Consider the following 15704-nt stretch of genomic DNA (forward strand, 5'->3'; position numbering starts at 1 on the left):
TAGATGCTTTAAAGTTCATAATAAAGGAAAATTTGGGAAAAGAGTTATTTTCTCCATTGAATAAATAAGTAAACTGAATTTTCCAGAGCTTGACATAGGATCTAATAGACATTCAGGAAATGTTTCTTAAACTGAATTGTAACACAAATAAGAAAACTTGCTTACGTTAACTATCACAAGTGTACATGCAAATACCCTTTATTTTATTTATTTTTTTTTAATTTTTTTAACGTTTATTTATTTTTGAGACAGAGAGAGACAGAGCATGAACAGGGGAGGGGCAGAGAGAGCGGAAGACACAGAATCTGAAACAGGCTCCAGGCTCTGAGCTGTCAGCACAGAGCTCCACGTGGGGCTCGAACTCACAGACCGTGAGATCATGACCCGAGCCGAAGTCGGACGCTTAACCCACAAAGCCAACCAGGTGCCCCGCATATACCCTTTATTAACACCAAGCCCATTCCTCTGTTCATTAGGATGAAACTGTTTCCCTCTTTTACAAAATCTTCTTTTTCCCTTTTGTCCAATATAAAAGCAATATAATATTTTAGAAATCTTAGGAAGAAGACAATTATAACAACATCATCCTTATACAATAACTGCTATTTTTTTGGTCTTTATAATACACATGCCTACAGAGTTGTAGTCATATCACACAGTACATTTTTCTTGCCCTTTTTCACTTAGCATAATTTTGTAAGCACTTCCCATTGTTCTAAATAAATCTTCTCTGAATTACCTTTTACCTCTTTCCTAATTTGGAAGAGATTTCCTCTTGCTAAGAAAATCTTTGCTCTTCTGAGCTAAAAGTGTTGTTTTGTACAAGTGCATCTTTGGCTCTGTTACTTGGATGCTTGATTATCTTTTAGTTTGAACAAAATTATTTCCTTCCCTGTGAATTACCTAGCAACGATGATCCTGGGGGCTGTACAAAAAGAGATTTATCTTGCTCTTGCTTACTAAACCAATGAACCATTCCAGTCTCGGGGCCAGGGAGGAGCCAGGCTGTAAATTTCTCTGACTTCTGCTATAAACAAAGCCTGTCAGGGGAAGGCTGTGACTTGACACCCTTTTTAGAAAGAGAAGCTGAGGAACAGAGAGAACATGCCTCTCTATTCATGTCACTATGTGCTTGGGAAGAGGAGATTAGGGATTTCTAAATGCAGAGCCAGGGCTGACATCTTTCTGGGAAACCAAAGCCACAGTAGTGGAAAGTTTGTGTTGCCCTTAAAAAAGCAAGCTCTTGGTGACTCCTTCAGTGATCAGGGAACTGGTTTTCTGTTCAGGAAGGGTCAATTTTACATTGTCAGTGGATCTTTTTTTTTGTCTTAAAGAGCTTCCACAGTGTGGGTTGAGATACAGGATTTCCTTGGTAAAATACTCATTTGGGAATGAGTTTGTGCACTCAAATAAATAAATCTGTATTTTGGAAATGAGGGATTGGTATTATGGATTTAGAAGTATTAATTATGACTGAGTTTATCTCTGCACATTTTTAGACCACTATTGTCACTGGAAGACTAAAGAGGAAATTCAAAAACAAGATGAGGAAAGGAAGCTGTCAGACCATAATTTCAGGAATAGAGAATCATAACAATGTACATATCCAAAGGAGACTGTAAATATCCAAAGGAGATTTGATCTTGCCCTTTTTTATTTAAAAGAATACACACATTAAAACACAAGATGTTATTTATAGCATTTGAATTTTTAAAAGTCTTAGAATGATTAGGAGAGTAGACTCATAGTCTCATTATTGATGGGACTATAAATTGGTGTTAAATTTCTGGGATAATATGTGCCAAAAGCTACAAAAGTACATTTACCTTCTTCTGAAGCAATTTAATTTTAGAACTTATGCTATGGTATATTAGGAATGTAACAAAGGTTATAGCAGAAATATTAACATATATTAAGTGTTATATACCTTGAGATCATAAATAATCTAATTTAAAAAATAAAATAGAATTCATTAAATAAATTGTGACGCATGTACATAGTAAAATTCTATATGGTCACGAATCATAATGATGTACACATGTTTTAATTATATGGAAACTATTCACGATATATTACTAAGTTTTTAAAAAAAGCAGAAAAAAAGCAGGAAAAGAGAGTATACTGTCTAGTATATTTTTATACACACAGATGCAAACACTAGAATGAAATATCTCAATATGTTAAAGTAGTTATTTGGGGTAGTGAGTATTGGCTGAAGTTCTTCGTCTCATTTCTTCCTTCCCTCCTTCCTTCCTTCCTTCCTTCATACTTTCCTCCTTTTCTTCCTTTTCCCACCCCACCTTGTTCTCCTTTTTCTTCTTGGTTTCCTCTATATTCCAAACATTTAGACTTTTATTTTATAAGCGGAAGGAATGTACTGTTTTGTTTTATTTTTAACTTCATCTTACAAAAGCCTACTATTTGGATTTAGGGACTTTAGGGTGGCAAAAGAAAGGGAAACAATTGTGTCCCATTCTTTTCTTCTTGATGCCCTTTTCCTTAATGAATCCAGGTTCTCTTCCTCCATGGGTGAAGAGGACAGAATAGGAAAGTGAGGACCAACATTCAACTGTGTCTTTCAGAAGCCGACCTAGTAGACCATTCCATCCTGTTTATTCCTCTTCAGGAAATGAATTTGTTTGAAAAATTTTGTTTGGATAGTTGAAAGACAGGAGGAAAAACAAGTCAGGTATTCCCTGGATAATTATCTTACGGTATTTAAATGTTATGCATTTCTTTTCCACAACAGGCAAGAAGAAATGATGTTTTACCCTCAATATGTAACCTTAAAATGATGCACAGCTCTTCTGCCATCTTGCAACATCTTTCTAATAAGTTAATAAATCTAAGCTTTTTTATGTTCGAATTAATATCTGAATAAAAATTTTCAAGTCATGTTGAAAGGCCAGGATAATAAAAGTAGGTAATAAAAAAAAATAATGTTTAATAACGACCTAAAGCAGCTGACTATGTCAGTTCTCACACTTGACATCGTCTTCTAATGCTAGTCTTGGTTTTAGGGAAGGTGCACAGCTCATTGCAGATTAGAAAGTATTGAGAGATAAAAGTGGCAGTGGCAGTGTTTATGTTGTACTAACAACTGTACACAGCCTGATGCGGGGCAGATGGCCTGAGTTACAAGAATATTAAGCTTGTGGTAGATGAGTGAAATTTATGTTATGGTGACTATGTTTTCAACCAATCCTTTTAAAAAAGTGAATCCTGTCAGCACAATCATTATAGGTGCTTCATGCATTTCATTTCAGGGGAAATTGATGGTCTGACCGGAATTTTAACTTTGCATTTTAACTCATTTCCATGCTGCCAGTGTCCCAGATTGAACACCAGGGAGGCTGAGCCCAGGATTCAGGCAAGTCTGAGTCTGTCTGGAGGGAGGAGGTATGACATGCCATGGATCTATTTTATTTTCACAAAGATGGATGAATCCCATGGAAATGAAGTCATGGCAAGAAGGGCTGCGTGTTTGGGGAAGCCTTCAGGATTTCCAGCAGTGATTTCTAGTTGGTTCAGTGGCAAGGAGAGCCATCTCCAGTGAACTAAAGCCTAAGGGATAAGGAACAAGATGGTGGGGACTGCAAGAACTAGTTCTTGGAACTCCCATGACAAATATGTATGGGGGAAGGAGTCCCAAAACTATGGGAAGACCTTAAGGTGTTTGATTCCTATAGACACTCTGGAGTTACACTTTTTGTATTCATTATTGTTACTCTGGTCTTACGTTTAGCCTGTTGTCACCTGGATAATACAGATTACTTTTGTATCTCTTTTGAAAGAATAGAGCAATAGTTATCAGATGGCATACACAAAAGGCACACACATGTATCTTCTTATCCCAGCCCTTAGAACATCAAACACGAGAGGTATCATTTGGAGGAGACAGTAGTTAACAGGAAACTATCCAAAATGGAAGGAAAAAAAAATTATTGAATAGCATTTATTCTTCCAAGTAAGAATTCTTCGTTCTTGGGTCAGACTGATAAATGAGGTGGCATTTCGACTGATTGATTGGGTTCATCCCGCTAGGGTGCAACTGAGCATCAGACACAAAGGATAGGAATGTGCTTTGGTGTTGCACTGTTTTCTTGGTATTGCATGGTCAGTAGCCTTTCTCGCATTTGTAACTGGTTTGGGAAATATTTCAGAACAAACCAATTACAACTTCAAGACAAATGCTACACACTTCACAACTCTTTCCTATTACATGGATGTGTAAACTGAATTCCCTCTCAAGACGAAAAAACAAGGGCTGGCTTCCCCAAAAATGTTTTCATTGGCTTTAGGGAACTAAAACACACCAGACTGGGTGACTAATACTTCCTGTAAAATACAGATAGATCAACACATAATTAAGTACTGGCTCAAAAGTAATTGTCTTTGAAACCCTTTTGGAGATAAATACGGTTATGCTAATGTAACGAACTCCTCCCGATTCCCATCAATGAGCCAGTTTATTAATTAGGCCAGGCCATTTTACTACCTTGTGCTACCTAGTCTGGAATATTTAAAGGGTTAAGAAAAGGTTCGTAAGAGAACACTGAAGAGGAGGAAAGAGGGATAATGCTTAAATCAGTTATTTGTCAGCTCTCATAAGGATTCCAGTTGGAGGAGTAGGTTAAAAGCACTTTTGGCTTCCTTGTGGGTTTCAAAGATCTTTCCGACCTCCACAGACAGAAAGCAGAGTTAGTGCATGCAGCATTTTGAACGGATAAACCCTAGCGTTATTTCTCTGAACTCCCTCTTTGGAGGATTTCGAATTGGACGGGCCCAAGAGAAACCAAAACCCTAAGTAGCCAGTGTTCTCTAGTTTCTGCTCTGAGTATACGGTGATTCCGTAGGAAGTTCTATCTCCTGCGTAGCCCGAAGGGCAGCCTGCCTGCTTGTTGAGGCCGAGTGTGAACTCTGGCCGCGAGAGAGCATCTCGGCGCTTAGATCACACCCACTCGGGGTGTGCGTGTGAGTGAGCGCGCGGGTGCCTGCGCGTGTGTGTACGTGTGGGGAGGTGTGCGCCAGAAGGGTGGGGTGCGGGGCAGCGAGGAGGGCTCTAGGTGAAGCCGGAGCAGAGGGAGGTCGCCCGCGCTGGCCTCTCCCCCAGGGGCCGCGGCGGCTCGCTCGCGCTCCCGCTGCACCTCCCGGGGCGCGCCGCGGCGGCGCCACAGGCCCCTGGACGCTCCGACCACCGCCCTCCCGCCGCCCGTCCCGCGCGGCCCGGAGCGGGGACCCGCGATGGCGCGGGACTGACGGCCGCCTCCCCACCCCCCCACCCCCAGACCCTCTGCCCCGCCCGGGGGCTCGCGGGGGCCCCGGGGCACCGCCCCGACCTGCATGAGGGGCGGGCGCGCCCGCGCCCGGAGCGAGCGGCCCTCAGCGCCCCCGAGGCGGTCCCCGGCCGCGCCGGAGGACGAGGAGGAGGAGCGGCGGAGCGGGCCGGGCTCCCTGCCTGCCGCGGCCCGGGAGCACGGGCTCCCCGGAGGGAGCTCGGGGCGTCCCAGCCCCGGAGGAGGGACCCGGAAGCAGAAGCGGAGCCGCGAGTCGAGCCGAGCCGCTGCCCCCGCTGCCCGCCGGCGCCGGGTGGGGGTCCCGGCGGCTGGATGGGCAGCGGCGGCGCGGGCCGCGGGCGGCGATGGGCGAGGAGCAGAGCACGGTGAGCGGCGGCGGGCCGCAGGAGGCGCGGGCCCCCGCCGGCGGCGCCACGGGCCACCCCGAGCCCCCGAGGCCGCGGGGGGACAGCGCCGGGGCGCCGGGGCCGCACGCCGCCTCCGCCGAGCCGAGCGGCGGTGGCTGCGGAAGCGACTCGGGCTGCGCGGACACCAGCGCCCCGGAGCCCGCGGGGAGCCGGGGGGGCCCGGACGGGAGGAAGAGCCGAGCGCCGGGGCAGCCCGCGGGACTGGCACTTACCGGGCCCCTCAACCCCCAGACTTTGCAGCAGCAGCTGGAAGAGGAGGAGGAAGCAGGGGGCCGAGACGAGGGAGGGCATGAACAGCAGGACGTGCCCCTGGGCGAAGAGCCGGAGCCCAGGACCCGCGTCGGGGCCGCGGACGAACTGGTCTTGGACGTGCTGGGTCAGCGGCGCCCAATCCCCGCCAAGAGACAAGTCTTCTGCTCCGTGTTCTGCGTGGAGAACGACCTGCCCGAGGCCCCCACCGCGGAGCAGCCCTCGCCACCCGCATCTTCACCTCGGGCTCCGCCGGTGACGAACGTTCCCAGCACCCCCACCTCCTTCCCCAGCCCCCGGCTGTCCCTCCCGACGGACCCCTTGTCCCCCGACGGCGGCAGCATCGAGCTGGAGTTCTACCTGGCGCCCGAGCCATTCTCCGTGCCCAGCCTGTTGGGAGCTCCACCCTACTCTGACCTGGGTGGGGTAGGGGATCCCTATGTGCCCCTCATGGTGCTGATGTGCCGGGTGTGCCTCGAAGACAAGCCCATCAAGCCCTTGCCCTGCTGCAAGAAGGCCGTGTGCGAGGAGTGCCTCAAAGTCTACCTGAGCTCCCAGGTAACTCTACCCCCACTCTGTCCCCTCTTGTGTTCAGGCCCCTGGCGAGGCGGTCCTCCACCAGCTCGCCAACTCGGGTTCACAGGAAGAGGTGATGAGACAATTCTACCAACGACCTCTGTCAGTTTCTCACATCCCAGTTGTTGTCGGTGTAATTATTATTGAAGTGTGTTTGACCTCACGGCTAACTTGACTGGAATTTAACTCTGCAGGAGCTTCAGGCTTTAAGTTGGCAACCGTGGAGGGAACAGGCTACAGTGAATTGTCCTCTGCTTATTTCTTTTACTAAATTGCAAGCCAGAGCTCGCTCAAAAAGGAGGACAATGAAAGTGCCTCATAGGCCTAGTATCCCCGAAACTAACAAATAGTGGGCACAAAACACTGTAAGTATGTATTAAGTTGGTGAAGAGAAGCGTTGGAATTGTTGGAATTAGTATTTCAGGTCCATGATGCCTGAATTTTAAATTGTGCTCCATTTATGTATTCCAGAAAAGTTTTATTTTTTCATTCATTTATTCATTCATTCATTCATTTATTCATTCCTTGGCCCATGCCCACTTAGCATTTTTCTTATTCCACAGCAAAGTTGAAGTACTTTTCCTCACTGAAGTTTTATGCCAGCACAGTACTTTATTTCTTTAAGAGGGAACAAAACAGACCAAAACAAAGGAAAGCGAGGCTAAGAGGCTTAACAAAACAAGCAGTGGTGAAACTTTCTTCCTCGGCTCCTTATTTGAAAGCTTGTTTTTTTTCTTGGAAAGCTTAAGCGTGCAATAGACCAGCTTTCCTTCACTGATGGTGAATGAGTTCTTCCAGTAGTTTTCAAGCTGTTATGTTTCTGCCAGTGTTTTGCACAATCTGGAATGCCCTTTGATCCCATGTCTGATTGTCCTAGGCCTATTCATCTTTCAAAACCCTTGGCTGTTCAGGTGCCAACTCTTTTTGGGAAGCCTTTCCTCACCTTCCGGGCCGCTGCTTATATACTTTCAAAATACTTCTGTGTGCCTTGCAGGCACTGAAGTTCCTTATGTGTCTGTTTGTTTTGCCAGACTGTATGGGCAATGTCTTGTAGTCCTTGTGTTTGATAGTTTTATGCTGAGTCCCTTTCCAGTAATAGTGTTTAATAACATTGGCTGAAGTGAACTGAACAGGATTCCACACAGTGTGGTTCCTGTGTGTTTTGTGGCTAATCCATGCTGGTGTCTAGACTGAAAGTGTGTACTGTGCCCAACCGAAAAATGCAAAGGGAAACTTAAACAGAATGGAATGTTACACAAACAGTAAGTTAGCCAAGATGGTTGAGATTATCCAAACGCCTGCAAGAGACTGATGTCTCTTTTATGCTGTATCCACAAACAGATACTTAAAACAGGAGGAATGTCTGCTCTCATGTGGTAGTTTCTATGACATCATCGGCAAACAGATATTGGTGCCATCCATGTGCAGATCCCTGTGGTGGGATTCAGACATTCCCCAAATATGGGCCCTGCTCCAAGGGAGTCACTGTGAGAGCAGATGTGTATGCAAGAGCAATACAAGGTAGCATATAATGAGATGTAAACAGAGTAACAATACCAGGTATACTTAAAGGCTGGATACAGATGCTGTGGGTTTAGAAGTTCAAGGAGGGTAGCTGGTGTGGGTTGAGGTATTCTGCATTAGTTTGATTTTCTTAAGGTGGGCCCTTTTCCCAAAGCATATATATATATATATATATATATATATATATACATATATATATATATATGTATATATATATATATATATATATATATAAATCTCCATAAGTTTGTTGTAGGCAGTCAATATTTTGATCTGTAATGGAGAAGAGAAGGAATGGGGAGTGGAAGGGTGGCAGGGTGAGCGCAGTGTCATAATACACAAACACTAGAAACTTCTCTCAAGTGACGTATCTGAAACTTGTTTGCAGTAATTATGGGTGTTATGTATGTCCCTGATTTTCTTCCAAAGTATTGGACAGACCTTTCAGTAAAGAAAAGCCTACTTTATTTAAAATATTAAACAGGAAAAATGAGTCCCGCAGGCCAGGCAAGCTTCTACCCCAGGGTTTTTGCATTTGTTGTTCCTTTTGCCTGGAATAGCCCCCTAGATACCATTCCCTTTGCTTGCCTACTCCTCTCACTCCTCTCTTTCAGATCTGTATGCAAATGCCATCCAAATGGCCTTCACTGACCACTCTTTTTCAAGTTTAGCCTCACCCCACTCTCTTATGCTTATGTAATTTGTTTCCACGAAGGCAGGAATTGTCCCATGATGTGTTCACTGCTGTGTCTTTAGCACCTAGAATGCTGTTGGACATATGGTAGAGGCTCAGCTAATAGTTACCAAATTTTTGAAGAGCTGAGTGACCAAGAGAGGATGAGATTACCCCCAGTAACCATTGCCAGAAAGTGGTATTCTACCTGCGTGCTAAATTCTACTGTGAGCTTCAAGTTAAAGGCAAAAGACAAAGTCTTAAAGCAGACAAAAATAACAGGTTTACTAAGTTTGCTATGAAAGTTAGAATTAAAGATTTTTTAGATGAACTTTTAGCTTCTATGCAAATGGAATTTTTTACCAATTGGATAAAAATACATACAGGCTTGTGGTTGTAATATTTCTGGTCTGTGTTAATTCTAAGGTCACTTCTATTCAAAGGGTCTATGTTTCCATGTCACTTAACCTCTCTATGCCTTAATTTCCTCATCAATGAAATAGAATTGCAGACCGTGACCTGTAATGACATGCCAGTTCTGAAGCAAAACCAAATCAAACTGCAGAGTTATTTTGTTGCCTTACTGAGCTAGATCAAAAGGGCACACTGAGTGCTTTCTTTCTCATTTTATAAGCTTTCATGGGTTTGACAGACTAAAATCTGTTAAACCCGAATTTGCAGGCTCTTAAGACCTTTTAAAATAAAATGATGCATTTGAAATAAAAAGTTATTAGTGATATTTTTCACTTGTTTTTGAGTTTGTGTCAAATAGTGCATTATTTGACATCACTTAAGAAAATAAAGGTGATTTTCTATTAAGCATTTTATACACACATTAAAAATACATACTAAATGTGAGTTGGAATATTGCCTGGTTAAATTAATGTTCTTCTAAAAAGGGAGGCTGAGTTCTTTGAAAGAAGGTATGAACTTGGAAGGTGGGAACAAGGATTTTTAGATGGTAAGTCTTATTTCCATTAATGCCCTGGACTGCATGTGTAATGAAGGCGGATGAGTAGTTGTGGTCATTATTTCAGTACAGAGAAAGCAGATTAGGCCATGACTTAAATACCTGCATACTGTGCTTTCTAAATAATAGTTTTATTTCTTGAAACATAATATTCTTCTCCAGTCATCACCATGACTGGGGCTGCGGGGAGCCCCTCTTAGTGGAATGACTTTACAGTTCAGTGTGTACCACCCAATTTTCAATTGCCATGGTGAAGGGTTGAACTGATAAATTATAATCTTTGCCACTGCATAGGTGTTGGCTTAAGGGCTGTAGAATACATGACAGATACAGTGGAAGTTACACTAGTGTATGTTGCCTGGGTCCATAAGTCGTTGATACATACATTTTAGAAGCATTTCCCAGTGACCTATGTATGCATGTCTGACCATGGCCAAAGCACACAGTCCGGGGATGTCTGCAGGTCACTAAGCCATTGTAAATGTTAACCTCCTCAGCTGGTTTGGCCTCTACCACATCTTCCTAGGAGGCAAGATTGTTGCCTTCGTTTGTTTCAGAGAACGATATTGCACTTATTTCAGAAATCCTCCATTGATATCTTTCCTTCATGGTTTTGGTTTCAGACAGTAAAATTTATTATAATATGAAGTGTTACTATTTAGCACTTTAGATAAAGAGAACATTGGGTATGCTAAGGACTGTCTAAAGGTAACAGCTGTTGTGGCTTTCATCACTCTGCTTCAAAGAGCTCCCAACTGGCAGGTGCATGTGAGTTGGAATGTACACACCTGTCAGATGAGTATTAATAGAGACAAGCAACATATTTCTTCTACAGATTGTGAACAAAGCAGCTGTTAGATGGTGATGTCTTAAAATGACAGTCTACTATAGTCACCCTAGAATCGGTGACCTAAGGGTGACATCTTATGTATCCTATTATTAAACTCTGAGTCATGCAGACTTGTATGGGTACAAGTGTAACCTACTTTTTTCCCTTTAAATCTTAAACCAACCTGTGTATTTTTAGAAGCTAATGTGTTCAATGTGGAGTTTGAACACAGCCATCTTCGCACAGGTGAATTTTTGGATCCTGTCATGCCAGGTGTGATTTTGATAGTCCTGAAAATGTGAAGAATAATGAGACTGGGATACATTTCATTTCTCTACAGGTTTGAAAAGTGAGAGTGAAGGAATATGTAAACTTACTATTTTGTGCCCAGAATTTGCATGTGTGTGCTCACACGTGTATTTGAAGGGTGGGATAACATTTGCTTTCACACCTTACTGACTCATGCCCTTATTTCTCTCTTCTGCCTCTTTAATAATATGTCTCTAATAATTTCTTCATATCTCCTTCATAATCTCTTTTTTCTTTTACCTTTCAAAATCTGATTTTAATGGACATTTGATTTCTGCGGACGAAATACCCTGTTGAGGGCTGAGGTATGAACCAGCAGAACCTCGTCCGTGTGTTGCCTGGGTGTTTCCCTTCCGTCTCTTCCAGCTGTCTAGAGATGAGGCTACGAAGAAAAACCCGGCATTGTGCTCCACTGCCTAAGAGATCTCAAATAACATGACAAGTAGTACTACTTATCCAAGGCGTCAATTGTAACCTTTAGAGTGGTGATTTTCTTTCCTTCTAGAGCAGAGCTCAGCTTTTATACTGGAAGGCTCTTCCTTACTCCCTTTTTTTTTTTTAATGTTTATTTATTTTTGAGGGAGAGAGAGAGAGAGAGAGAGAGAGAGTGCAAGCAGGGGAGGGCAGAGAGAGGGGGGAGCCACAGAATCCAAAGCAGGCTCCAGGCTCTGAGCTATCAGCACAGACCCCAATGTGGGACTTGAACCCTGAGATCATGACCTGAGCCGAAGTCAGATGCTTAACTGACTGAGCCACCCAAACGCCCCTGGCTCTTCCTTACTCCTGATGTGAGAGAGAGAGAAAGAAGAGCCTTAGAACTTAAACTCCCAGGTTTTTGTTAAGAGATTGTAATGGGCACTGTAGATAGACACCTGAGTGGTAGTTTCTTATAATTAATGTATTCATTTATTACTGTATCATTTACGCATTTAACAAACATCTATTTGGGTACCTGTAGGCCAAGTACCATGAGATACTCTATAAATGTATTAAATCCCCTCAAGGAGCCATCTCAGAGCCTTGTGTGCAATATTTTTTCTCAGCTTTATCTAGGGATATAAGTAAGCTTTTAAGTTGCTGGTCAACTGTGGATCTCTTTCTCTTCTTACTTTTTGGGAGGATTTTGTTTTATTTTCATTTTTATTTTATCTTATTTTTATTTTAGAGAGAGAGCATGAATGGGGGTGGGGGCAAAGGGAGAGAGGGAGAATCCCAAGCAGGCTCCATGCTCAGCACAGAGCCTGACACAGGGCTTGATCCCACAGCCCTGCGATCATGACCTGAGCTGAAGTCGAGTCCATACTCCACTGACTGACCCATCCGGGTGCCCTTGGAAGGATTTTATTAAACCACTTCTGGAGTACCAGCTTACCATTTAGTAAACATGTTACAATTCCACCTGTTGTGTTTAATCCAGAGTAGTAAATCCATCCATTATGTATTTCTTAACACACATATTTCTCAGAGCTCTAATTATTGGAAATAGAATATTATTAAATATCTTACTCCTTTCAAAATATTTATTACCTTTACTTAAAAGAAAACATGCTTTTGCTAAGTTTGTTTTGGATTATTCTTTATGATATGGCAAATATTTAAAGTTATAAAATTCCAAAAATTTGTTTATTTTGTTCATATTCACTTTGTCAGAAGAGTTTCATATGATCAACTAAATGAACCTTCCCAAATCAAATTGTGTCTTAAAATAAGAAATTCAGTGCCTATAGAAAAATAATTTCTGAAGTATGCCATGCTCTTTCAACTTTCTCAGTATTATTTGTCCCATCAATTTTGGGGAAATTACACTTGTATGGTTAAGTTTCCACAAATAATAAGAGCAACCATTTATTGAACATCTATATTTTAAGCACTTCTTACATATTTTATTATTGAATTTTAATTCATTTATATATTAAATACCTATTACATGCCAGTCACTATTGTAGATGTTGGGGATTCAGAGAACTAAAGTAGATAAAATCCCTCCTTCATGGATTTTATATCCTAAGCCAGAGGGGATAGACTATAAGATAAATAATTAGTATCATTTAGTATATTAGGGGATAATAAAGGCTATGAAGAAAGAGACAAGAGAAGGGTGATAATAGTGAGGAGGAGGTCGTTCGTATATTTACAATCGAGGGGGGTAGTTGTCAGGGAGGGTTTTTCAAGGTGATCATTGAGTAGAGATCTTCATGACAGCAATAAGGGAATAAACCATGAGGATATTTAAGGAAATAATAAGTATAAAGTTCCAGAGACGAGTACTTGCTTGGGGTGTTCCAGGACGGTGAAGGGATCCATGTGGCTGAAGCATAAGGAGTGAGATGGGGAGCGATAAGAAGAAAACAGCGGGAATGAGAAAGCTGGTTGGAGAGGGCTTTAGGACCATAGAGAATTTGCATTTCTTCTGAGTGAGATAGGAGGCTGTAAGAAGATTTTGAGATAACCAGATATAACTTAACTTTAAAAGAGATTTACTGTGGCTCTTTGTGGAGAATGTTATACTATAGGAATCAAGAATGCAAATTAAAAGATCAGAAGACTATGGCAGTAGTCCAGAGGAGAGATGGTGTAGTGCAGACTAGGGTCATAAAGGTGAATGTGAGTTGAGCTGGTTGAATTTTGAATATATCGTGAAAATGGAGCTGACAGAATTTGCTGATGATGGAGTGTGGGATGAGAGAAAAAGAACCAAAGATGACTTAGGTTTTGAGCCCAAGCAATGAAAAGAATGAGGTTGCCATTTAATAAGATGAGGAATAGTGTAGGAGGACTAGGTGTAGGGAGAATCAGGAGTTCGTGCTAAGTTTGAAAAGCTGTTTAGACATTCATGAAAGGGTGTTGAGTAGGCAGCTGGCGTCTGGCATTCAGAAGAGAAATACGAACAAAAGGTGTACATTTGAACATTCTGGACATGTAGATGGTACTTAAAGGCATGAGACTAGATGGGGCCATCTGGGGAGTGATAGTAGATAGAGAAGGACAGTGTCTAGGCACACCAATGTTTACTAATATGGGACCTGGGACATGTGAAGGAACCAGGAAGGATCTAAAATGGAGTGGGCCAGTTAAGCAAGAAGAAAACCAAGGTGGAATGGTTACCCAGAAGCAAACCAAGATGGTATTTTATTTTATTTTTAAATGTTTGTTTATTTTTGAGAGAGAGAGAGAAGAGAGAGAGAGACAGAGCGTGATGGGGAGGAGCAGAGAGAGGGAGACACAGAATCCGAAGCAGGCTCCAAGCTCTGAGCTGTCAGCACAGAGCCCTACTCGGGGCTCGAACTCATGAACTGTGAGATCGTGACCTGAGCTGAAGTCGGACGCTTAACCGACTGAGCCACCCAGGCGCCTAGTGTTTTAAAAAGGAAGGAATAATCATCTTTGTCTAATGCTTCTGATCGTTTCAGCAGGATGAGGGTTGAAATTGACCATCAATTTCCTAACAAGGAGGTCTTTTGCAACCATGAATAGTACTGTTTTCATTGGCACTGGTGAGATTGGCTCTCTGATCAGAGTGGGTTTGAGAAAATAGGAACAGCTCCATTTCTGTGCTTCAGGTAGCAGAATGTTACATGATGAAACTGAAGGTTAGAGAGATAAAATAACTCACTTTAAATCGCATAGCTGAGAAATGGCACAAGTGGGATTTAAATTCATGTCCATTTGGCTCTAAAATCCATAGCCTTTTTACATTGTTTACATTTATTTTATTTGTAAGCTAAATATATTTGTTTTATTTTTCCTTTAAATTTATATCTGTATTATACAAAATCACAAGCCTTCTAGTCCAAGAAGGAGAAGGAACTCAATTTCATGTTCTGAGGAAGTGGAGGACACTTGCCCAGGTGCAGAGATAGTTTTCTGCCAAACCCAGGCTCATCTCCACGTAAGAAAATCAAGGGAGGGGCGCCTGGGTGGCGCAGTCGGTTAAGCGTCCGACTTCAGCCAGGTCACGATCTCGTGGTCCGTGAGTTCGAGCCCCGCGTCGGGCTCTGGGCTGATGGCTCAGAGCCTGGAGCCTGTTTCTGATTCTGTGTCTCCCTCTCTCTCTGCCCCTCCCCCATTCATGCTCTGTCTCTCTCTGTCCCAAAAATAAATACACGTTGAAAAAAAAGTTTAAAAAAAAAAAAAAAGAAAATCAAGGGAAATTGAGTTCAGAAAAGCTATAATTCAAGTTGCTATCAAGTTGTAATGGCAACATACTTGCCTGTTTCCTTCCTAACTCTCTGGCCATTCATTTTGTTCACGATTTGTGCTTTCTCTTGTGTTGCCATCTCTTAATGTTGGTGTCTGCCTGATCCATATCTAACCCCTCTGTTCTCACTGTATGGTATTAGTATTATGTGTTAATGGGACCAACTCATCTACTCCTACGGTTTCAAGTAACACCGATGTGCTCTGGAACTTCCAAATCTCTTTCTCTAGCCGAGATCACTCTTCTCACTTTCAGTACCATATAGCCATCTTTTTCCTGTACCTTTCCACTTCTATGTCCCACCCACCCACAGCCACTTTACACTTCTTACAACTAAATCTCCCTTTCCTCATCATCGTTTCCACACTGCTGAAGTCTTGCTCCTTCTTTGGGGTTCCCCATTTCCATTAGTTGTACCCAGGTCAGAAACTAGGGAGTCATCATTGAGTGCTTGCTCTCCCTCACCTCTCTCACCTAATTAATCACAAAGTCCTCTCAATTCTACCTCCTAAAAATATTGTTATCCTTTTCCCTACTGTTCTCTATTTCTAGTGACATTTCTCTGCTGATGGCTCTGCTTTCTGTCCTGGATTCTAATAACAGCTTCCTACTTGGTCCCGGTGCTCCAATCTTGACTGTTTCCAATCTGTTCTCCACACTATAGCCAGAGGG

The 15704-nt window shown here is 42.8% G+C and overlaps 1 protein-coding gene across 1 annotated transcript in view; it reads left to right on the plus strand.

Annotated features, from left to right (window-relative positions):
* Nucleotides 1-5552: 5552 nt before the first annotated feature.
* The window catches only part of RNF217 (ring finger protein 217), a 123074-nt gene continuing 112922 nt past the window's right edge, over nt 5553-15704 (plus strand). The window contains exon 1 of the mRNA XM_043592243.1: nt 5553-6511. Within this exon, the coding sequence (XP_043448178.1) occupies nt 5642-6511 (870 nt within the window). The 5' untranslated portion in view covers nt 5553-5641. The remainder of the gene's footprint in view (nt 6512-15704) is intronic.

Source organism: Prionailurus bengalensis, chromosome B2 (genome assembly GCF_016509475.1).
Source record: "Prionailurus bengalensis isolate Pbe53 chromosome B2, Fcat_Pben_1.1_paternal_pri, whole genome shotgun sequence".
Lineage (NCBI taxonomy): Eukaryota > Metazoa > Chordata > Mammalia > Carnivora > Felidae > Prionailurus > Prionailurus bengalensis.